This window comes from Grampus griseus (genome assembly GCF_964374135.1).
Source record: "Grampus griseus genome assembly, chromosome: 2".
NCBI lineage: Eukaryota > Metazoa > Chordata > Mammalia > Artiodactyla > Delphinidae > Grampus > Grampus griseus.
Window position 1 is genome coordinate 124,511,482 of NC_139018.1, and position 17,719 is coordinate 124,529,200.

At 45.2% G+C, this 17,719-nt stretch overlaps 1 protein-coding gene across 2 annotated transcripts in view; it reads left to right on the forward strand.

Moving 5' to 3' along the window:
- Positions 1-522: 522 nt before the first annotated feature.
- The window catches only part of GABRA5 (gamma-aminobutyric acid type A receptor subunit alpha5), a gene marked incomplete at its 3' end in the record, with an annotated part of 101,548 nt that continues 84,351 nt past the window's right edge, over positions 523-17,719 (forward strand). The window contains exons 1-5 of one of the 2 annotated variants that reach the window (XM_082648555.1): positions 523-566; positions 2,322-2,481; positions 15,642-15,763; positions 16,583-16,650; positions 16,756-16,976. In XM_082648555.1, coding sequence (XP_082504681.1) covers positions 2,396-2,481; positions 15,642-15,763; positions 16,583-16,650; positions 16,756-16,976 — 497 coding nt within the window. In that variant the 5' untranslated portion in view covers positions 523-566; positions 2,322-2,395. Of the gene's footprint in view, positions 567-729; positions 752-2,321; positions 2,482-15,641; positions 15,764-16,582; positions 16,651-16,755; positions 16,977-17,719 lie in introns of those variants that run through there. The other variant, XM_082648556.1, reaches the window with a different exon arrangement.

The window sequence follows — 17,719 nt, forward strand, 5'->3', positions numbered from 1 at the left end:
GGCTGCCTGCTGACACGCCCTTTCCATCTCAGCTCTGAAAAGAGGGACTGGTGCTTATTACAAGAGGCATCGATATTCTCCCGCAGGCTACCAAGAAACTTCATCGGAAATATGGCCTATCCCAAACCTGGCACAGCCGCGGGCCCGGAGCCCTCCCCCTCCGCTGAGCCGGCCCGAGGCGAGGGCGCATTTGGTGAGAGTCTGGCGGCCTCTACCGGAGCGCCTCTGCAGAGGAACGTTCCCCAAAGCCGGAGACGACATGTGGCGCTCGGGCGAGGTGAGAGCGAGCGCGCGAGTGCACTGGGGACGCGGGGGGGGTGGGGGGGCGGAATCTCTGCAGCAGGGCAGAGCGCGGCCTCGGTCGCGGAGCGGAGCCGCAGGGCGGCGGTGGGAGCGCGGGGGGCACCGGAGCCTTTCGGCCCGGGAGGACTGGGGAAGTTCGCGCTGGCGGCATGGGGCGGTGACGCCGCACTGGCCTTCCGCTCTTGCCAGCCGGTTGAGAGCAGGCGGAGGAGGAGGAGGATGCATCCTCGCCGACGGCTTGCCTTCCCGGGCCGGCGCGCAGGGTAAGCCCGGGCGCGCGGGACCGGGGAAGTGGGGTAAGAAGCTGCGGGCGAGGTCGAGAGGACGGGCGGCCCCGGCTCGGTCCGCACCCCTATCCTCGGGGCTGCCTGGCTTGGGAAGGCAGGTGGAGACAGGCGGGGAGCCACGGGCGGCCGGGAGCGCAAACTTTCCCCCGGCGACTGCGGAGGCATAGACAGCGCGGGAGGTCAGGGGGGTCCAGAGCGGCGCAGCCCCGCGGGACGGGGCACCAGGGTTCAGTGCCCACGGGCTCGCCGGTAGGAATTGGGGCGTGGGGCATCCGCCGCCGTCACTGGAGCCGACGGGCGAGATCGCCCATCCGGAGGGCCCCGTCGGCCCCGGGCCTTCGAGGCGCGCAGCGTCCAGGAGCTTCCTGCAGGGTGGGCGCCGGCTCGGCGGCGGGGGGCGCGGGCGGGTCGCGCGGGCTGCTCGGGACGGGGGACACCAAGCCGGCACTGCACCGCGCGCTCCTCTCCGAGAAAGAGAGCGCCGCCCGGCAGGACGCTCCGCTCGGACCCCGGGCAGGAGCCGGGCAGGTCTGCTGGGGCCAGAAGCTAGCCGGGGAGGGTCGGCGAGCGTTTGGCGCTGGGCGCGCCGCTGCGGACCGGGCAGGAGGCCGACCCTGCCGAGCCGCGGGCACCAAGCCGGCGGAGGCTTAGCCTCCGCAGTGCCGCCCCCGAGCCCACCAGCTCCCGCGAGCCCCCGCGGCGGTCCCGGGACCGTGGGAGCGCAGCCTCTCTTTGGGGGTCCCGGCTCTGGGCTGAGGGCAGCAGGAGGCGCCGCCCCGGTTTCCCGCATGCAGCGCCGCCTGCTCGCCGCCGGGACTCTGGCCCGGGTTTGGCTACAAGCCCCAGGACGCGCCCAGGAGACCCCCGCCCTGCCTTTCTCCACTCGAGGGCCTTGGATTCTGAGGTGGAAGTACCTGTTGTGTGTTTCCCTTTTCCGGAGTTGGCCTGGGGTCGCCTCGGGAAAATGTTTCTTTTGAACATGCAGTGCTCCTATAGGATGTGCATCTATTTGCGTTATGCGCATATTGAGAAGTATATGCCTTCGCTAAGGTTAGTTGCAGAGCCCAGGGATTGTGCCTGCTTGGATTTCAAATGCATTAATTAGGGCCCAGCACAGAGCCCAGAGCCAAGAGACTTTCCCAAATGCAGTGATTATTAAGTTCTACAGTCATGGGGACAGATTGCTGAGAAAGTGGCAACCCTCTCTTATAAGCAGTTCTTATATTATCTTGATCTTGTAGAAGACCTGTTTCTTAAATGTGCCTTTCCCCCCCTCTTTTCACATACTTTCTCTCAGCACCTTGCAGAACAAGGAGTAGCTTGCTGACTTTGAACGCGTGGCAAATATTTCAGAAAGGTAAAAGTATTCCACTTGTGGATTTGACAGATGCAAAATACAGTTAGATAACTTCAGGCATTGAATCTAATAATAGGACTAATGGGTCATTTGATAACATGGTAAAAATAAAACAAAGTATTTGAGACATGGGAAAAAATTAATTAGGGGAATGATTCTGCACCTTGAGTAAAAGTGAAAATTAAGCCTACTGTAATTTCCTTTTATGCCCCAATAAAAAGGCCAGTGAACACAGATAACTCCTGATGTGGAGCCGTGCTGCACAAGCACAGCCAGGCTCCTTTCTTTCTGAACTGTGTGTGTTAGCAGTGTGATTTGATTCCAGGAACTGCGTCACAGAAACATTCATGTTTATATATTTTTCCCCCTTTCAGCTTCAAGATCAAGGTTGAGAAAGGAACAGTTATTCTTCCAAATTCATCTGCTTCAGCTATTATTCTTATTGGGAATGGACAATGGAATGTTCTCTAGCTTTATCATGATCAAAAACCTCCTTCTGTTTTGTATTTCCATGAACTTAGCCAGTCACTTTGGGTAAGTTATCATCTATGCTTTGATTTTACGATTTTCGGGGCACAAGTGCCTTTCAGAAACTTTGCTGAGCAGTATATTAGCAAACCCTCGCTGGCCACCTTTGCAGTCCCACACCCTTGAACTTGTTGTAAATAAATAAAAGAGTCCTTGCCCTACCCCACACTTTATTCCTGAGCAAGGCACTTGGAATAAAGACACTTTATTCCTTTATTCCAAGTGTGGGGTTTCTGAAGTGAGTCAGAGAAAAGAGGCAGATTATGTTTTCAAAAGTGGAAGAAGATGGTTTCAGAGTCGGCTGTGTTTCCTCCCACTCAGGTTAAAGCACGATTCAGAAGTTGACCTGCATAAAGGACATTTATTGCTTGTTAGACAAGGCAATGATCAGCATTCTGATTGCCCTCCTTGGTGCCATTATGCAAAGGAATTTGCCTTTAAATCCAGGCCCACACTAGGTGGCACTGACAAGGACTTGCAGTGGTCCTGGCTTGAGCCATAGGGCTTGAACTGTGGCCATCTGAATGCAGAGGCAGATACCAGAAACTACATGTGCCTGAAGATCTGCAGGACACCCAGGCATTTGGCGTTATCAGTTCCTTTCCTCTTCTTCCCCAAATTGTTCTGGTTGATCAAAAGGATTGTCACTTGAAGTTGGTGGAGTATAATTAAGAAGTTAAATTTTAGGACAAAAGTCGCCAAGCACCCCTTCTGTGAAAATCAGCTGTGAAGGTTGCACTTGTGTGAAACATGGAGGGATCTTCAGGGCACAGTGAATCTGCAACAGATCCCTACTAGTTGGCAGGAAGGAGGACCCTTCCAAGTCCATGACCTTCTCTCTTTGTCCTCTGGACATTTTCTGTTCTTTTGACATTCCCAGGTGTGTACAGAGGAGGAAACAGAGAGAGAGAGAGAGGCTTGTGACCATCCCCAGGTGTGTGGCTGGTACATGACGGCAGTGGGGCTGTGTACCAGGTCCGTCAGGGACTAGTCCAGCCCTCAGCACCGTGGGGAATGTGCACATTAATCATGCCTGTAGGACATGCCTCTTAGCCACTCAGGGTATTCCCTTGGGAAAGAGCATTAGTTGTTATTCTTGCCTTGCTGCTTGTCTTGAGTGGTTATTTCCCTACCTGTGCCTTTGGTTTCCTTATCTGTTCAGTGAATGTCTTCCTTTCCAAGGGCTCTCCCTGCTGCTAAACCTTATAGGATTTAACCATGATGTTCCTACATATATCTGCATGAGAAGTGTGTTTAGAAGTGAAATCATACACAATATTTAAATTTCCAAGTTAATACATTAGGTAGTTAATTTGCTTACTATATATACCGCATATATTTAGCAGTATTTCAGAGGTAAGAAATAGGCTAGGATTGAGAACATGTATTTTTTCCTAAGATTTTGGTCAGATATATTTTTGTGAATCTGCATTCTGTAGTCACGAAGGTATTATACTATGGTGGATGAAAGTCTGAAATATGAAGGAATGTGCATACCGAGTTTAGCCATTAGAAGCAGCTATACTTTATTTCTTATTTAATTTGATGACTTTCTGAGGTCATCTTCAAAACAGAGATATATCTGTTAGTTTCTGGAAGCTAATACAGAGCAACTGGTAGAATACCCCTCAATCTCCCTAGAGAATTAACTGTTGGAGAAGTTTTGAATCTGTTAGATATAAGGTCAATAGTCCATCCCAAAACGATACCTACTGACTGCAGAAAATGCGTGAGACACAGAATAGTATGTGAAAAAGAAAAACATCCTTAATTCCACCACACAGAAACAATCATTCTTCATATTTTGGTGTGTTTTCTTCCCCTTGCTTCTATGCCTAGCTTTATACAGTTGGGATCATACTGTGCCTTCAGTTTTGTGTTTTTGTGCTTTCTTCATGCCAATACTTTGTTACTACAAACTCTTTGAAATGTATGATTTAAAATGGATGAATATTATTACAGTGCATAAATGATTCATCATAGGCTACTTCCCTAATTTGGGGTGTTTACATTGTTTCCGATTGTGCTGTTATTGCCTTTTCCTGCAGTGAACATATTTGGCTTACAATTGTTTTAAGTATTTGAGATCATTTCTATTAGAAGATCTTCCTGTAAGTGGGATTTTACGTCAGCTCCCCTGAGTACTTTTAGCTCTTGGTCCTACATGTCCAGTTGCTTCTGAGGACCAGGATCTGCAGCAAAGCAGGAAGCCCAGCAGGGTGTGGTTTTCAACAGAAGACATCTTGACATCTGGGGGCACAAGTCCCTATTTATTTCCCTTCTTATACAAGGCTCCTTTCACTTGCTTATTACTATAAATGAACTTAAGAATAATTTTGTCAAATTGCAAAGAAAGTTTCAGAACACTTATTTGGCTTAAAACCTTGACAAAATAATAGCTATCGCAATATGGAGTGCCTATTTGTTATGTTGTCTGTTTTAGATAAACCCTAGGAGGAGCCTTATGAGCTAAGCATCATTAGCCCTGTCTTATGGTCGGGAAGGCAAGAGTAAAGGATGGCTAACTGGGGAAGTTCGCCAAGCCGGTCATGCTGGAGTTCCGTCCTCAGCCCTCCTCAGAGTGAACCTGCCTGGTGGTCCCCTCTTGATTTCACGTGGTTTGCAGGGAAGGTCTAAGTCAGACTGATCTATAGAGGAAGGAGACGTAATTTTGAAAGGTATTCTCTGCATTGGAGTAGAGAGAGTTTTCTGTTCTGAAATTACAGGAAAAAAGTGTTTGGGTAAGCTCTGTTATTTCCCACAAAGAAAGAGTTTATGTGATTTGGTTCTAAAGAAAGGTGAACGGGGAAGCATGTAAGGCCTTAATTTGAACATTGTGGGACAAGAGAAATGCTGATGCCTGTAAATACATAAAGGAAACCAGACAACTTGTGGAGGGTTAGGAGGGTGACAGGAAACCAATCAGGGAGCAGAAGGAAAGAGGCAAGTACACGTGTGCTTTTGTGCAGTACAAAGTTATACCCAGTATTTGTGAAAAGCATGTGGATTTGGCAATCAGGAAATTTATAAATGTGATATGTAAAATGTATTTTACTGTGATTATATAAGATAATGTGAAATTGTTTTGAAAATATATGAGTCTCATTTCTTCTCCTTCTTCTCCCTTTTATTTTCTAAATTTGATCAGAGCCACCAGTAGCTCATTTTCAGTAGCCTTTGTAATTCTTCTGTTAGTTTTAAGTTACATAACAGAGCATGAGTCAAGTGTATAACAGAACAGAGGCCTATCTGACTGTCAGCCTTATGCAATGTCACGTTTAGAGACATGGTTTAATTTGAGGCATTATAATTATTTTAATGAGACCAGTAATCAAATGTACATGGTAAAAAAAAAACTAGCACAGAAATAATAACAATGTCTGAATCAATGTAATGTCAAAATACATAATATTAAATTTAATCTGGAATTAGTTTATCATCATTTGAAAAATTACACTTTATCAGACTTGATTGACCAGTGATAATTGTAAGATAAATTTGAGAATTATCAACTCAATAAGGTAAAATCTGATTCCATTCATTTAATAGTATTAAATATTTTTTAGAGGTTTATCTATTGGAAAATTAAAAATGCATTAGAATTTTATCACATGGGAACTACAATTCAAATAGACTTTGGAAAACAGTATTTTATAATTGGCAATTATAGGCAGATTCTTGTAGAAGTAGCTTAAGAACAGGAACAGATAAGGTTCTTCTTTATCTGTCTACGCAGGTGTGCTAACCAGGACCTTTGGTTTCATGAAGAGGGCTTTTTCATACACGTTCTCAAGGACAGTTCTCTTCTTTTAACTAGAGCAGAAAGTATACTCTCTCTGAGTCATTTAAGTACTCACAATGTCTTTTTAAATGGCAAGTTCTCTCTTGTGAATCCCCAGATGGCAAGTTCTTCTTGCCTGTAGCTGCTGGTTCACAAGACCCAGGAAAAAAGTCATTGTAACAATTGTAAAAACACAGAGAAGTGCTGTGAAGCAGTTAGGACACACACAGGTGAGGGGGCATCTAAGTGGAGGCTGCAGAGATGGCCAGAGATCTCACATATAGTAAACATTTTAGGTGACTAAGATCCTGCTACAGAGTAATGCCCAATATTTTTTAAGGCACCAAAAGAAAATACTTCCAAATTACACACTTTGTAGAAGAAACTCTTAGCAGGTTTATCATGCCAACAGGCAGTGAGCTAAGACAAAGCTTAGAAGGACAGTCAGCCAGAGTCGACCCAGCCAGCCCTGTCTGGCCATTAGCTCCAAGATGAGTCACTGGCTTGGTTCAAGGGGAGAAGGAGAATGTGGGCTTTTGGATTTTTATAAAGGTGCAATTGCATAACATGCATATTTTAATTGGTGTGAAATTTCAAAGGAAAATATTAGAATCAAAAGTAGAAAAATCTTATCATAGAACTATGGTGGCAGGAAAAATAATTATCAGTGTTTACATGAGTATTTCTCCTTCATTTCCAGAATGCATTTTCAAAAAAATGTACTGTTTAATTTTCACAAAACCCTCACTTTTTAGGTGAAAAGAGCTCAGGTGATAGAACACAGAGAAACATGTCTAAGTTTCATCATTGGAAAGTAGAAAAGTCAGGATCCATCTCTAGGCTCAGGGCCTGGGCTAGCACCCTCCATGCAGGACCTTTTCCAGAATGTCTGGATATTTAAGGTGCGACGAAAAGGGATAGAATGGGGGAAAATCTATACTTTGAAATGTCCTAACCTAGAACTCAAATAACACTGCTCTAAAGATAGTTGGTTTATCGTAGCCTGAATAAAATCAAATACAAAATATGTACTATGAAATATAATGTTATAGAGAGGGAACCATATTATAGGAAAATTAAGATATACTATGAAACTGGCTTTAGCAGTTCATTGAAAATTCTGTTTTATTTGTATTTATTTAACAATTTATTTCAAGGTCAAAAGGCAAACCTAAACATAAATGAAACCCAGGACAAGTTCATTTTCAGTTTTAACAACAACAGATAAAATTGGGCCATCACTCTATAATCAATTTGGTTCCTATTTCAGGGATGTAGGTGTCATTTTGACAGAGGACAGTGAAGCTTCTCTGTGTGGCAGCAGAATTACTAAGCCTGCCTGCAACTCAGTTTCCTAATCTCCAGGTGGAGTTAATAATGGATCCTATGTCACAGGGTTGATGAGAAGGATAAATTGCTGAATGAGTGCTAAATGCTGAAACATGGCCAGGTAGGAAGGGAGTGCTAAGTCCAGGCTAACTATCCTGGGTGTTATGACCAGGAGACTCTGAGGTTTACCAGACCCATGGGGTGGGCACAGCAAAGTCATGTCAGCAGAGTCTCCCTTGCCATGTGAGGGAGCACATTCACAGTCACAGGTTCTGGGGATCAGCATGTGGGCATCCTGCAGTATGGTGCCCTGTGGCTGCATCAGTGTTTATTGAGTCCTTTCTATGTGCCAGACAGTGTTCTAGGTGCTGAGACTCTGTGGTGGGCAGGGTAGAGCATGCCTTCCAGGAGGACTCCTTCTAGTGTGCAGTAAACACATACTTATCAGTTGGGTCACAAGGATTGCTGAGAAGAGTGATCAGAGTAAGAGGTAGTGAGTGTGCTGGAGAGAAGTGCTCAAGCAGATGTCTAAAGAAAGTGAGCATGTGAGCAGTGCCCTTCATGGAGATGATTGGACAGGTGAGAGAAGCAGCAGATACAGGATGATGAGGAAGCAGTGTGAGGAAAGGGAAGGTTGGTGGGAGGCAGGACCAGAGAAGCAGTTGGGAGGGTCAGATCATGAAGGACCTTGTAGGCCACGCTAGGTAGTATCAGGACGAGCAGTTGGCTGTTGAAGAGTGAAATATGAGCCCATTGAGATGTGACCGTAAAATGACAAACGTTAAAGCTGACTCTGGCTGCCGAGTGGAGAATACACTAAGAGTCTAAGGTGGGCAGACTTAGTAAAGGAGGGACCAGGGAGGAAGTTAAGAGGCAAATGCAACGACCCAGGGGAGGGGCATTTCGGTCAGCAGGGTCTGTTGATGGGCTGATGTGAACGTGAAAGAAGAGGAGTCAGGGATGATCTCCCCAGTGCTTGACCTGAAAACATGATGGGTTCAATTGGCTGTTGTTGAGCTGGTGGGGACAGTAGGAGAAGTGGCTGTAGAGAATCATGAGTGCAGTCTTGGACCTGTGAGATGCTTAGTAGATATCAAAGTGGCCAGGCAGGCCATTGGACATACAGGTCCGGAGTCAGAGAGAAAGAGGTTGGGGATGGAGACATGAACTTGAGAGAGACATTTAAAGCCATTAGATTGAATGAGATCAATCAGACATTCAGTGTCTGAAAAAGGGTCCCTGGACAGCCCTGGAACACACCAGGGTTTAAGGTCAGGAAGGTAAGAAGCGGGCAAGCAAGACTGAGGAGAAGAGGCCAGTGAAGATAAGAAGAAAGAGAGTCATGTCCTGCGACTGAGCGGAGAAGTGTTATAAGAAGGGGATGTGGTCAGCTGAGGGCTGAGACTGGACCTTTGGGTTTGGCAGTGTGGAGGAGCGGCCAGAAGAGGGCTTTCACTGGGAGGCAGTTGGGCAAAGCCCGAGTGGAGTGGGGCAAGAGAAGGGCAGAGAGACAGCAGAGACCTTTGAGCAGAAAACTCCAGTGAGTTTTGATGAGAAGAGAGGCTAAGGATGGAACAATAGCTGGGATGGGATATAGGGTGAATGAAAGACTTTTTAAAGACCTGATGTAATTACTGATAGGAATGGTTGGGGGGAGGGAGACCCGTGTGTGATAAGCACCAGTATGATTCATGTGCTTTATAATCATATATGTGGGGCAGCCAGTGTGGCTGCGGGGAGGGAAGGGGCTGAGTCTAGAGAAGTGGGCAGAGTCAGATGAAGGAGGTGTGGCCTGCAAGACCAGGACCTGGGTTGCACCTTGCAGGTGGTAGGATTCTGAACCAGGCTGCAGTGGTTGGGGACAGGAGTGGAGCGTCTACATGGAGGGTGGCAGACAGGGGTAGGGTGGACTTAAGCACTGTCTAGGCAGCTGACAGGCAGGACCAGGGGCACCTTTGACAGGGGCACCATCTAAGAGTTCTGGCATAATGTTTTATGGCCATGAATTTATCCACATAAAGCACACATGTCAATCCATGTTTTCCACCATAAGAGGGAACAACTCTTATTTGGAAACTTGGGGTTGACTTTCATGTCTGGTTATATCCACCATGCTTTCATTTAAAAAAATTTTACATATTTTTTAACATGGTTAGCTAAAGTGGCGTGCAATGGAAATTTGAAGAAAACATCACAAAACCATGCCATTTAGAGGTACTTATTTAGTGAGCTTAAAGTAACAAGCAAATAAACTGAAGATACATTTATCAGAAGTAATTAAATACTGAAGAAAAAATGCAGAAAGAAATGCAATTCAAGAAAACAGATAAGCTGCTGCTTAAAAGCAATTCTGTTCCAGTCCCAAAGTAAGTTCACATTAAAGCTGGTCTGCAGATGCAATTACCTATCCTATTTTATGGAAATCAAAAAATGGCTGTCAGCATAAGCAGAGATAACATCACAAGAAATGTGTCACACATTGCCATCAATAGCACCATTTGTGGTATGAGACAAAAGATTTTTCTTCCACAGAAATGATGACATAGCTTGAACTTGAACTTGAACTTGAACCCTTCACTGAAATAAGGAGACCTCATCAGGCATCACTTGGTAAAATGAAGCACCTTTAAAGATGGACTCTACCTCATAGTGTTATTATTACTAGTAGAGATTGTAATACTGATAGAAAAGATACATTGGAGTAAAATTTCCTCAAAAAGAAAAAGACTCTTAGATTTGACTACCAGTACAACTCTTTGCTCACTCCTCTTTCAGAGTAATGCATGGATTCTACTGCAGTTTTCACCCTGTGTTCGTAACTGATTTTGGAGACAGTTCTCTTGGGATCCCTGCCCTGCTGTATTCAGACTCCTCCCTCCCCATTCCTCCCCGACTCCCCGTCAGAAACCCTGCTGATGGCCTCATCCATCCTGCCTCTACCCCCTGCCATCACCTGAGCAATGGGTCTCTACGCCTCCAGTCTTTCCTCTTCTAAGTCCATCATCCCCAAGGTGCCCGGGGACCACAAGGAAAGAAAATGCCCCTGTTAAGATGCTCTGAGTTTCCCACCACCTTCAGGCTAGATCCTAGAGGTGGAGCTTTTCACATGAATACGCCATGATTTGAGCCACACACGTGGCTCTTCTCACCAGAGTTCAACATACCCTCTGCAAATATCAGTATTTCTTTTCTTTTTTAAAATTTTTATTGGAGTATAGTTGATTTACAATGTTGTGTTAGTTTCTGCTGTACAACAAAGTGAATCAGTTATAAATATACATATATCCACTCTTTTAGATTCTTTTCCCATATAGTTCATTACAGAGTATTGAGTAGAGTTCCCTGTTCTATAGAGTAGGTTCTTATTAGTTATCTGTTTTATATATAATAATGTGTATATGTCAATACTAATCTCCCAATTTTTAGTGCCACTGCTCACAACCCCTTCCTTTAGCTTGAGACCTGATCTTCATGCTTGAAAGCTTAGGTCTGCTTTCCTCTCCTCTGACCCCATACAAAGCTTGATCCCTCCCCTTTGGGTACATAGAATGCCCTGCATATTGCAAAGATTCCTGCACCAACCATGTTCTACAGAAATTCTCTGGGAACATGGCCTATTCTTTTAGATGCAGTCATGTTCCCTAGGTTGGGGATGCCACCTTTCTCATTGACACCACCAGTTCTCACCACAATACCAAGCACATGGCTGATGTCCACAATACCTTTGTTGAGCTGAGCTGCTGGGGTAAGCACTGGGCCCAACCCGACAGCCTCTCTGAAGACGTGACAGAGAAGAGACACTCTCTGGGGTCATTTGGAGTCACTCTGGCAGTTGGCTCACCTTTCTGTTTCCAATCTAGACAGGCTTAGAACAGTACCTCTCCCCCATGGCTGCACATGAAGATCACTTGGGGACATTATAAAAATACGAGTGCTTATTCCTCCTGGGTGAATTAAAGCCGAGTCTCTAGGGCCTAGAAACCCCTAGAAACCCGGAAGAGGCTAATGCAGAAGTCACAGAATCAAACGCCTTGAAGAGACCAGATGTAAGACCACGGGGACAGGTGGGAAATTTGTACAATTGCTAGAGTTGACCCTTTCTAAAGTCATTTACATTTATTGTTCTGAAAACTCTGCTGGTGAAATAAACCCGTTAGTGGACCACGTTTCATGGCTATCTGTTCCCCACTCCACCTCATCAGAAATCTCTGAAAGACCCAGGACCTCAAGCCTGGCAGGGGCCACTCATAGCATTTTAGGAAGCCCTTCCACCCCCTGAGCATCTTGTTCCACCCGTATCACTGCCCATGTCACAACCACCACCTTCCTTCTTCAGTCTGGAATATGGGGCTCAGAGTTCAAGCTTAGGGATCGAGTCCTTGTGCCTTTTGTATAGACCTGTACCTGAGTAGGAAGATATAAAAAATGAGGATGTTTTAACATGTGTGGTTAGGTCTACATTTCCTTTATGATCCCTTTTCTGGAACATCAATCTGAAAATATTGCAACTGTTTCATAAACTAAATGTGTTTGTAGAAAACTGGCAGTAACTATAAGGAAATAGTTCGTATTTTCAGAGAACCTAGTTCATTAATCCTGATACTGAAGGGGAAATCACCAAATTTTTCAAGCATTTCTACTTTATCTAAGGTCATTCTCAGAAATAACGAATCTAGTCTCAGCTCACAAAATCTGCTCCCCCTGAGATCAGAGCCTTCAGCTTATCCTGGAAGCAGCTGTGTACTCACAGCTTACCTGAGGGCCGGCAGAGCTCTTTGGTTTTACTCAGAACAGTGAAGATGCAAGCTGGAGCCTGCTTTCTGTACCTTAGCGGGCTGAGGGCATCTTGTGTTTCCACCTGGAGGACTCGTGGATTTGCTCACTGTGTGGAATTGCTCACCGAAGGCACAGCCCACTCTGTGTGTGTTATTTTGTTTTCCTAGCTCAAATGGAACAAAGCAAGCTGAAGTCACTCTGTATATTAGAAGCAGTCTGTAAAGATTGTACAGCTTGATATGCATGAGCAAGTTCACCAGACCTCTCTGAGAGTCTCCTGTATCCTGGCACGTCATTTGCTTTCAGTGGTAAGGGAAGGGCCTTCCTCTCCGTAGCAGTGAAGACAGTGCATTTTGTAACAATGAGCTGCAGATGAATGGTTTTTGAGGAAGATCTATGGACTGAGGAGGACTTCCCAGTTGTTCATGAGAGGAACCTCTACTCCTGCCCTGACAGGCATTTTTAGGACTTTTTTAGAAACCGTTTCGTACCTCCTAGGGCCTACCTTCAGTAAAAATAGAGAAGAAATCACTGCAAATCCCCAGCCACGGCCTCTCTAAAAAAAAAAAAAAAAAGTCCACAGATAAATAGAAGAAGCAGTTACAGCAAAAGATGGCAGATATTGAAATTCCTGCAAGAAAAGTGTAATTATGTGTAAATGGGTGTAGATATATTTGAACTCTTTGGCCAAAAAGTGGAAGAAGAGCTTTGGAAGTCTTAGACATTGCATGCTATCCCATTGCTTTTGGCAATGATTTGGGTATTTGTGAAGCAGGATTCAGAGCCATGTGGAATGGTGTTTGTCTGAGTCAGTGGTGGAGCAGTGTACCAGAGTGTCCGGGAGGCAGTTCTCCTGGAGACAGGCACTGGGACTGCATGGTCTGTGGGCATCTCCATGGTCTCTATCTCTGGGCAGTCAAGGCTATTCAAAGCAAATATAATTTAAGATCATTTTCACAACAGATGTAATAGTTTTTAAAAATGTTCTTGAAACATTAAAGTATGCTTTTTCTTTTATTTTTTCTCATTGTGACTTTATTTTACATTTTTTATTGAGATATAATTGATATATAACATTGTGTACGTTTAGGGTGTGTTGATTTGATACATTTATATATTGTAATATGATCACCACCTTAGCATTAGCTGACACCTCTATCATGTCACATAATTATCATTTCCTTAAGTGGAAACACTTAAGATCTAGCCTCTTAGTAACTTTGAAGTTTATAACACAGTATTGTTAAGTATAACTACTATCCTGTGCATTAGATCCCCAGAACTTATTTACCTTCTAGTTTCAGGTTTGTAACCTTAAATAACACCTCCCCAATTCCATCACCCCCAGCCCCTGGTTACCACCATTCTACTGTTTCTATGAGTTGGCTTTTTTAGATTCCACATACAAGTGATAAGCCTTTTCTACTAGTGTGCAGGCTTTCATCTCTCTTCTAAGTTAAAGAGCCAATGGGGACCTTCCAAAAATTGGACACTTGGACCAAGCCCAGAATTGAATAACCAAACTGGTGAGAGTTATGAGCACCATGCGAAGTGGACATTGAGGTCAGATTTAGTTTGAGCAATAGTTGTTCAACTGGGCGTGTGCACAGACTTTCTTTCATAAACTTGAAGGACAGTGTTAAACCCCTTCGTCCTGACATTAGGTCTTCAAGGCTGAGTGCTTTGTCTTTCTAAAGTGTGAAACTACAATAGATGTCAGAGAAAAGGGAATTCAATATTTTTAAATACTAAGTCATAGAGTAAAAAAAGTATGTGTCTGTGGGCTCCATACTAACAGGACTGAATTTTAGGTTGTTAGAGCTTCAACAATATGCATTTTAATGGTGATGGGAAAATTAGATCCAAAGAACTTTATAGTGTCTCATTCAAAAGGGAGTCACTTTAGGCCATTAGAGAGTTGATCTGTTTAGATGCAGTCAGTGAAAATGACCAATTTTTGAGAAGTGGGTGGGGCAGGTACACATCAGTGCTGCCCTCAGATCCACCTGCTGATGGCAGAGCTCAGCGTCCATTCCAGCCACTTCACGGAAGAGAAAGCACATGAGCACAGTGGGGCCCCACAATCAGGCACTACAGGGAGGTCCCAGGAGCCCTCTGTTCTTCTCCCAAGTACCAAGGGTGCTGACTTCTCGGGACCACAGCTGGCTCTCAGCTGGGTTGAGTTCCCCTTGAAGCCAAGCCAGATGTGCAGGTCAGGTTCTTGGTAATAAGACATATCTTGCTATTTGCACTTCTGAAAAAGCAGCGATGGATGCCTGAGGTGGAACCCATGATGTTCAGGTGTGTTACCATCTTCTAGACTTGTGACTTTCTTTCCCTCCAGATAACTTACTCGGTTTGCCCAAATATGCTCAGGGCCATTTCTCATTTCCAGCTGCTCCATCAACATACACTTTTGAGGCCTGGATAACGTCACTGAATTGTACAAACTAGACTATTCTTCCTGTGAACCTCCTAGAAGGTTCTGCCCGTCTTCTCAGGTTTTATCGTAAGTTGACATGTTGGGTCACACAGAACACTGCTCCCTGAGGCTCTGCTCTGAGGCGACATCACGTAAAGCCAGGGTTTTCAGCCTGGGCTTCACAATTCCTGCTCCCTGCATCCTGTGCTTTGGCTGGAGCCAAGTGTGCTGGCAGCTGGCAGTGCTGATGGTACAGAAGCCCACAGACTCTGTCGTCCCTTCACCATATGCTCCAGTCCTGGCTTAATGCTCATAGCACAAATGCTCCCAATTAAGGATACAGGGAAATTTGGGCACACCAATCTTACTTTCAAATTGGATAAAGTTTTTAATGTCCCCCCGACACCCCATAGCCCATTGCAGTTGACTCACTAACAAAATGAAGACTCAGTTTTTCTGTGTTTAAACCAAACTTCTGAAATACCCTGTGAGTGGGTTAGGCTCTGCTAGTCCATGTGCAGTGACTAATATGTCTTTAAAATGGCTACACTATTGACACAAACAGCTCTTCAGAATCTGGGAGGGATGGATTTAGAGCATCATATAAGGTTGATGGGAGACCAGCCCAGAGCCAGCATTCTCTGGCTGGCTATTGAAGAATTAGGGTTATTCAAGATATTCAAGAATAAGGCTTATGTATGCAAAACAATAACCTGGGTAGTACAAGAGATCATTCTCAGATGCCCTCCCGTCAAGACAAGTCACCATATTATTCCCTGGTTTCTATACTTTGAGACGAATTTGTAAGAAATAATTAATACAAGTTTGAACTCTTTCTTTTGTTTCTCCATTAAAAAGCTTTTCACAAATGCCAACCAGTTCTGTAAAAGATGAAACCAATGACAACATCACAATATTCACCAGGATCTTGGATGGGCTCCTGGATGGCTACGACAACAGACTGAGGCCTGGGCTCGGAGGTTGGTGTATGCTCCTTGGCTGAGGCCCTCGAGGCCCAAGGGAAATTTTTGCTTAAACCAAGCTCATGTTTCCTGTGGTTCAAACAATTCCTCAAAGAGCTTCCCTGCTAGCAGTTTGAATTGGTGGTGTTGCTAAGGCTTCTGCATATTATCATTTTCCAGACGCAAGAAGCCAAGGGAAGTGGTCTCCCTGCAAACTCCCTTTTCTTCCCAGATAATGGTAAGGCCATCTGGTCCACTTAAGGAGGAACCACTTCTTAGGTGTTACTGAAGCGGAGGTTACCCTATGTTAGGAAATACTTTAAAATCAAAGTCATACCCTCCCATCTATGCGAGTCCTTTTCAGAAATCCACTATTCAGTGCAAGTGCTCATCACACCATGGCATGTTACAGGTTTAATTTTTCACTAGAGCCATAATCACAGTTTTTACTTTGACTCTATAAAGTTGATAAAACTAAATGGATAGTAAAATACGCTTTCAGGGTACAACTGGCTTAATTTTGTGCTGAGAATCATGTGCCGTTTCAGGCATGTGTGGTGCCCTTGGCTCTAACCAATTTAGATGTGGTACATTTGAACCTGCTCCATTAGGTAAGGAGGGACCTGCTAGCAAATACATTCCCAGAAGAATATGTTTAGTCCTCCATTATTTGCATTTTTAGCAGGGACATTTACTTAAAGCATGATTCGACATTCTCTGCCTTTTTGGCAAGACAAGTCCACATAGGCTCCTTGACACCGTTTTACTCCACCCTGAGTTATGTCCCTATGAATTGTGAGCTGGGGCCCTGGTGAGGAACCTGTGTCTGTGTTTCAGAGCGTATCACTCAGGTGAGAACGGACATCTACGTCACCAGCTTCGGCCCGGTGTCTGACACGGAAATGGTAGGTGCGAGGCGCGGCCCCACCCAGACCACTCTAAACCCTGAAGGCACTGGCCCAGGGCCTCCTCTCCTTGAGTTGTCACCTGGTTGCCTCCCTTTGCACTAGGAATACACCATAGATGTGTTTTTCCGACAAAGCTGGAAAGACGAAAGGCTTCGGTTTAAAGGGCCCATGCAGCGCCTGCCTCTCAACAACCTCCTTGCCAGCAAAATCTGGACTCCAGACACCTTCTTCCACAATGGGAAGAAGTCCATTGCCCACAACATGACCACGCCCAACAAGCTGCTGCGGCTGGAGGATGATGGCACTCTGCTCTACACCATGCGGTGAGCGTGCTGAGTCGTGCCCTGGGCTGCCGGGCAGGGGTGGGGGTGGGTGGGGCCGAGAGGAGATGGGCTGGTTTGAGGATTCTGTCGTGTGTGTGATGGGTATTTTTTCCTTTTGACCTACCTATACTGATGTCCATGTAGCTTATTTCTTTGGGCTGCTATGGGTTCATAGTATTTATCTATATTTGTTTTTTGATTGAAGATCAAGGGCATCTTTGTTGTTTTTTTTTTCTGGCTGCGCTGGGTCTTTGTTGCTGCACGTGGGCTTTCTCTAGTTGCCATGGGTGGGGCTACTGTTCGTTGTGGTGCACAAGCTTCTCGTTGTTGTGGCCTCTCTTGTTGCAGAGCCCGAGCTCTAGGCGCTTGGGCTTCAGTAGTTGTAGCATGCAGGATCAGTAGATGAAGCGTGCAGGCTCAGCAGTTGCAGCTCACGGGCTCTAGAGAGAGGGCTCAGTAGTTCTGGCCCACCAGCTTAGTTGCCCTGCAGCATGTGGGATCTTCCTGGACCAGGAATCAAACCCCTGTCCCCTGCATTGGCAGGCGGATTCTTAACCACTGCACCACCAGGGAAGTACAGATCAAGGGCATCTTTGGAAGAGTGACCCAGATAATGTAAGTTAGGGAAATTTTATTTTAAAAGAAATTTTATTTTAAAAATCCAAGGAGAACGCTTTTTTGTTGCAATTGTGCAACGCTTTTGACATTTTAAAAGTCTGTTTCTTGTATGGTTTGATCACATT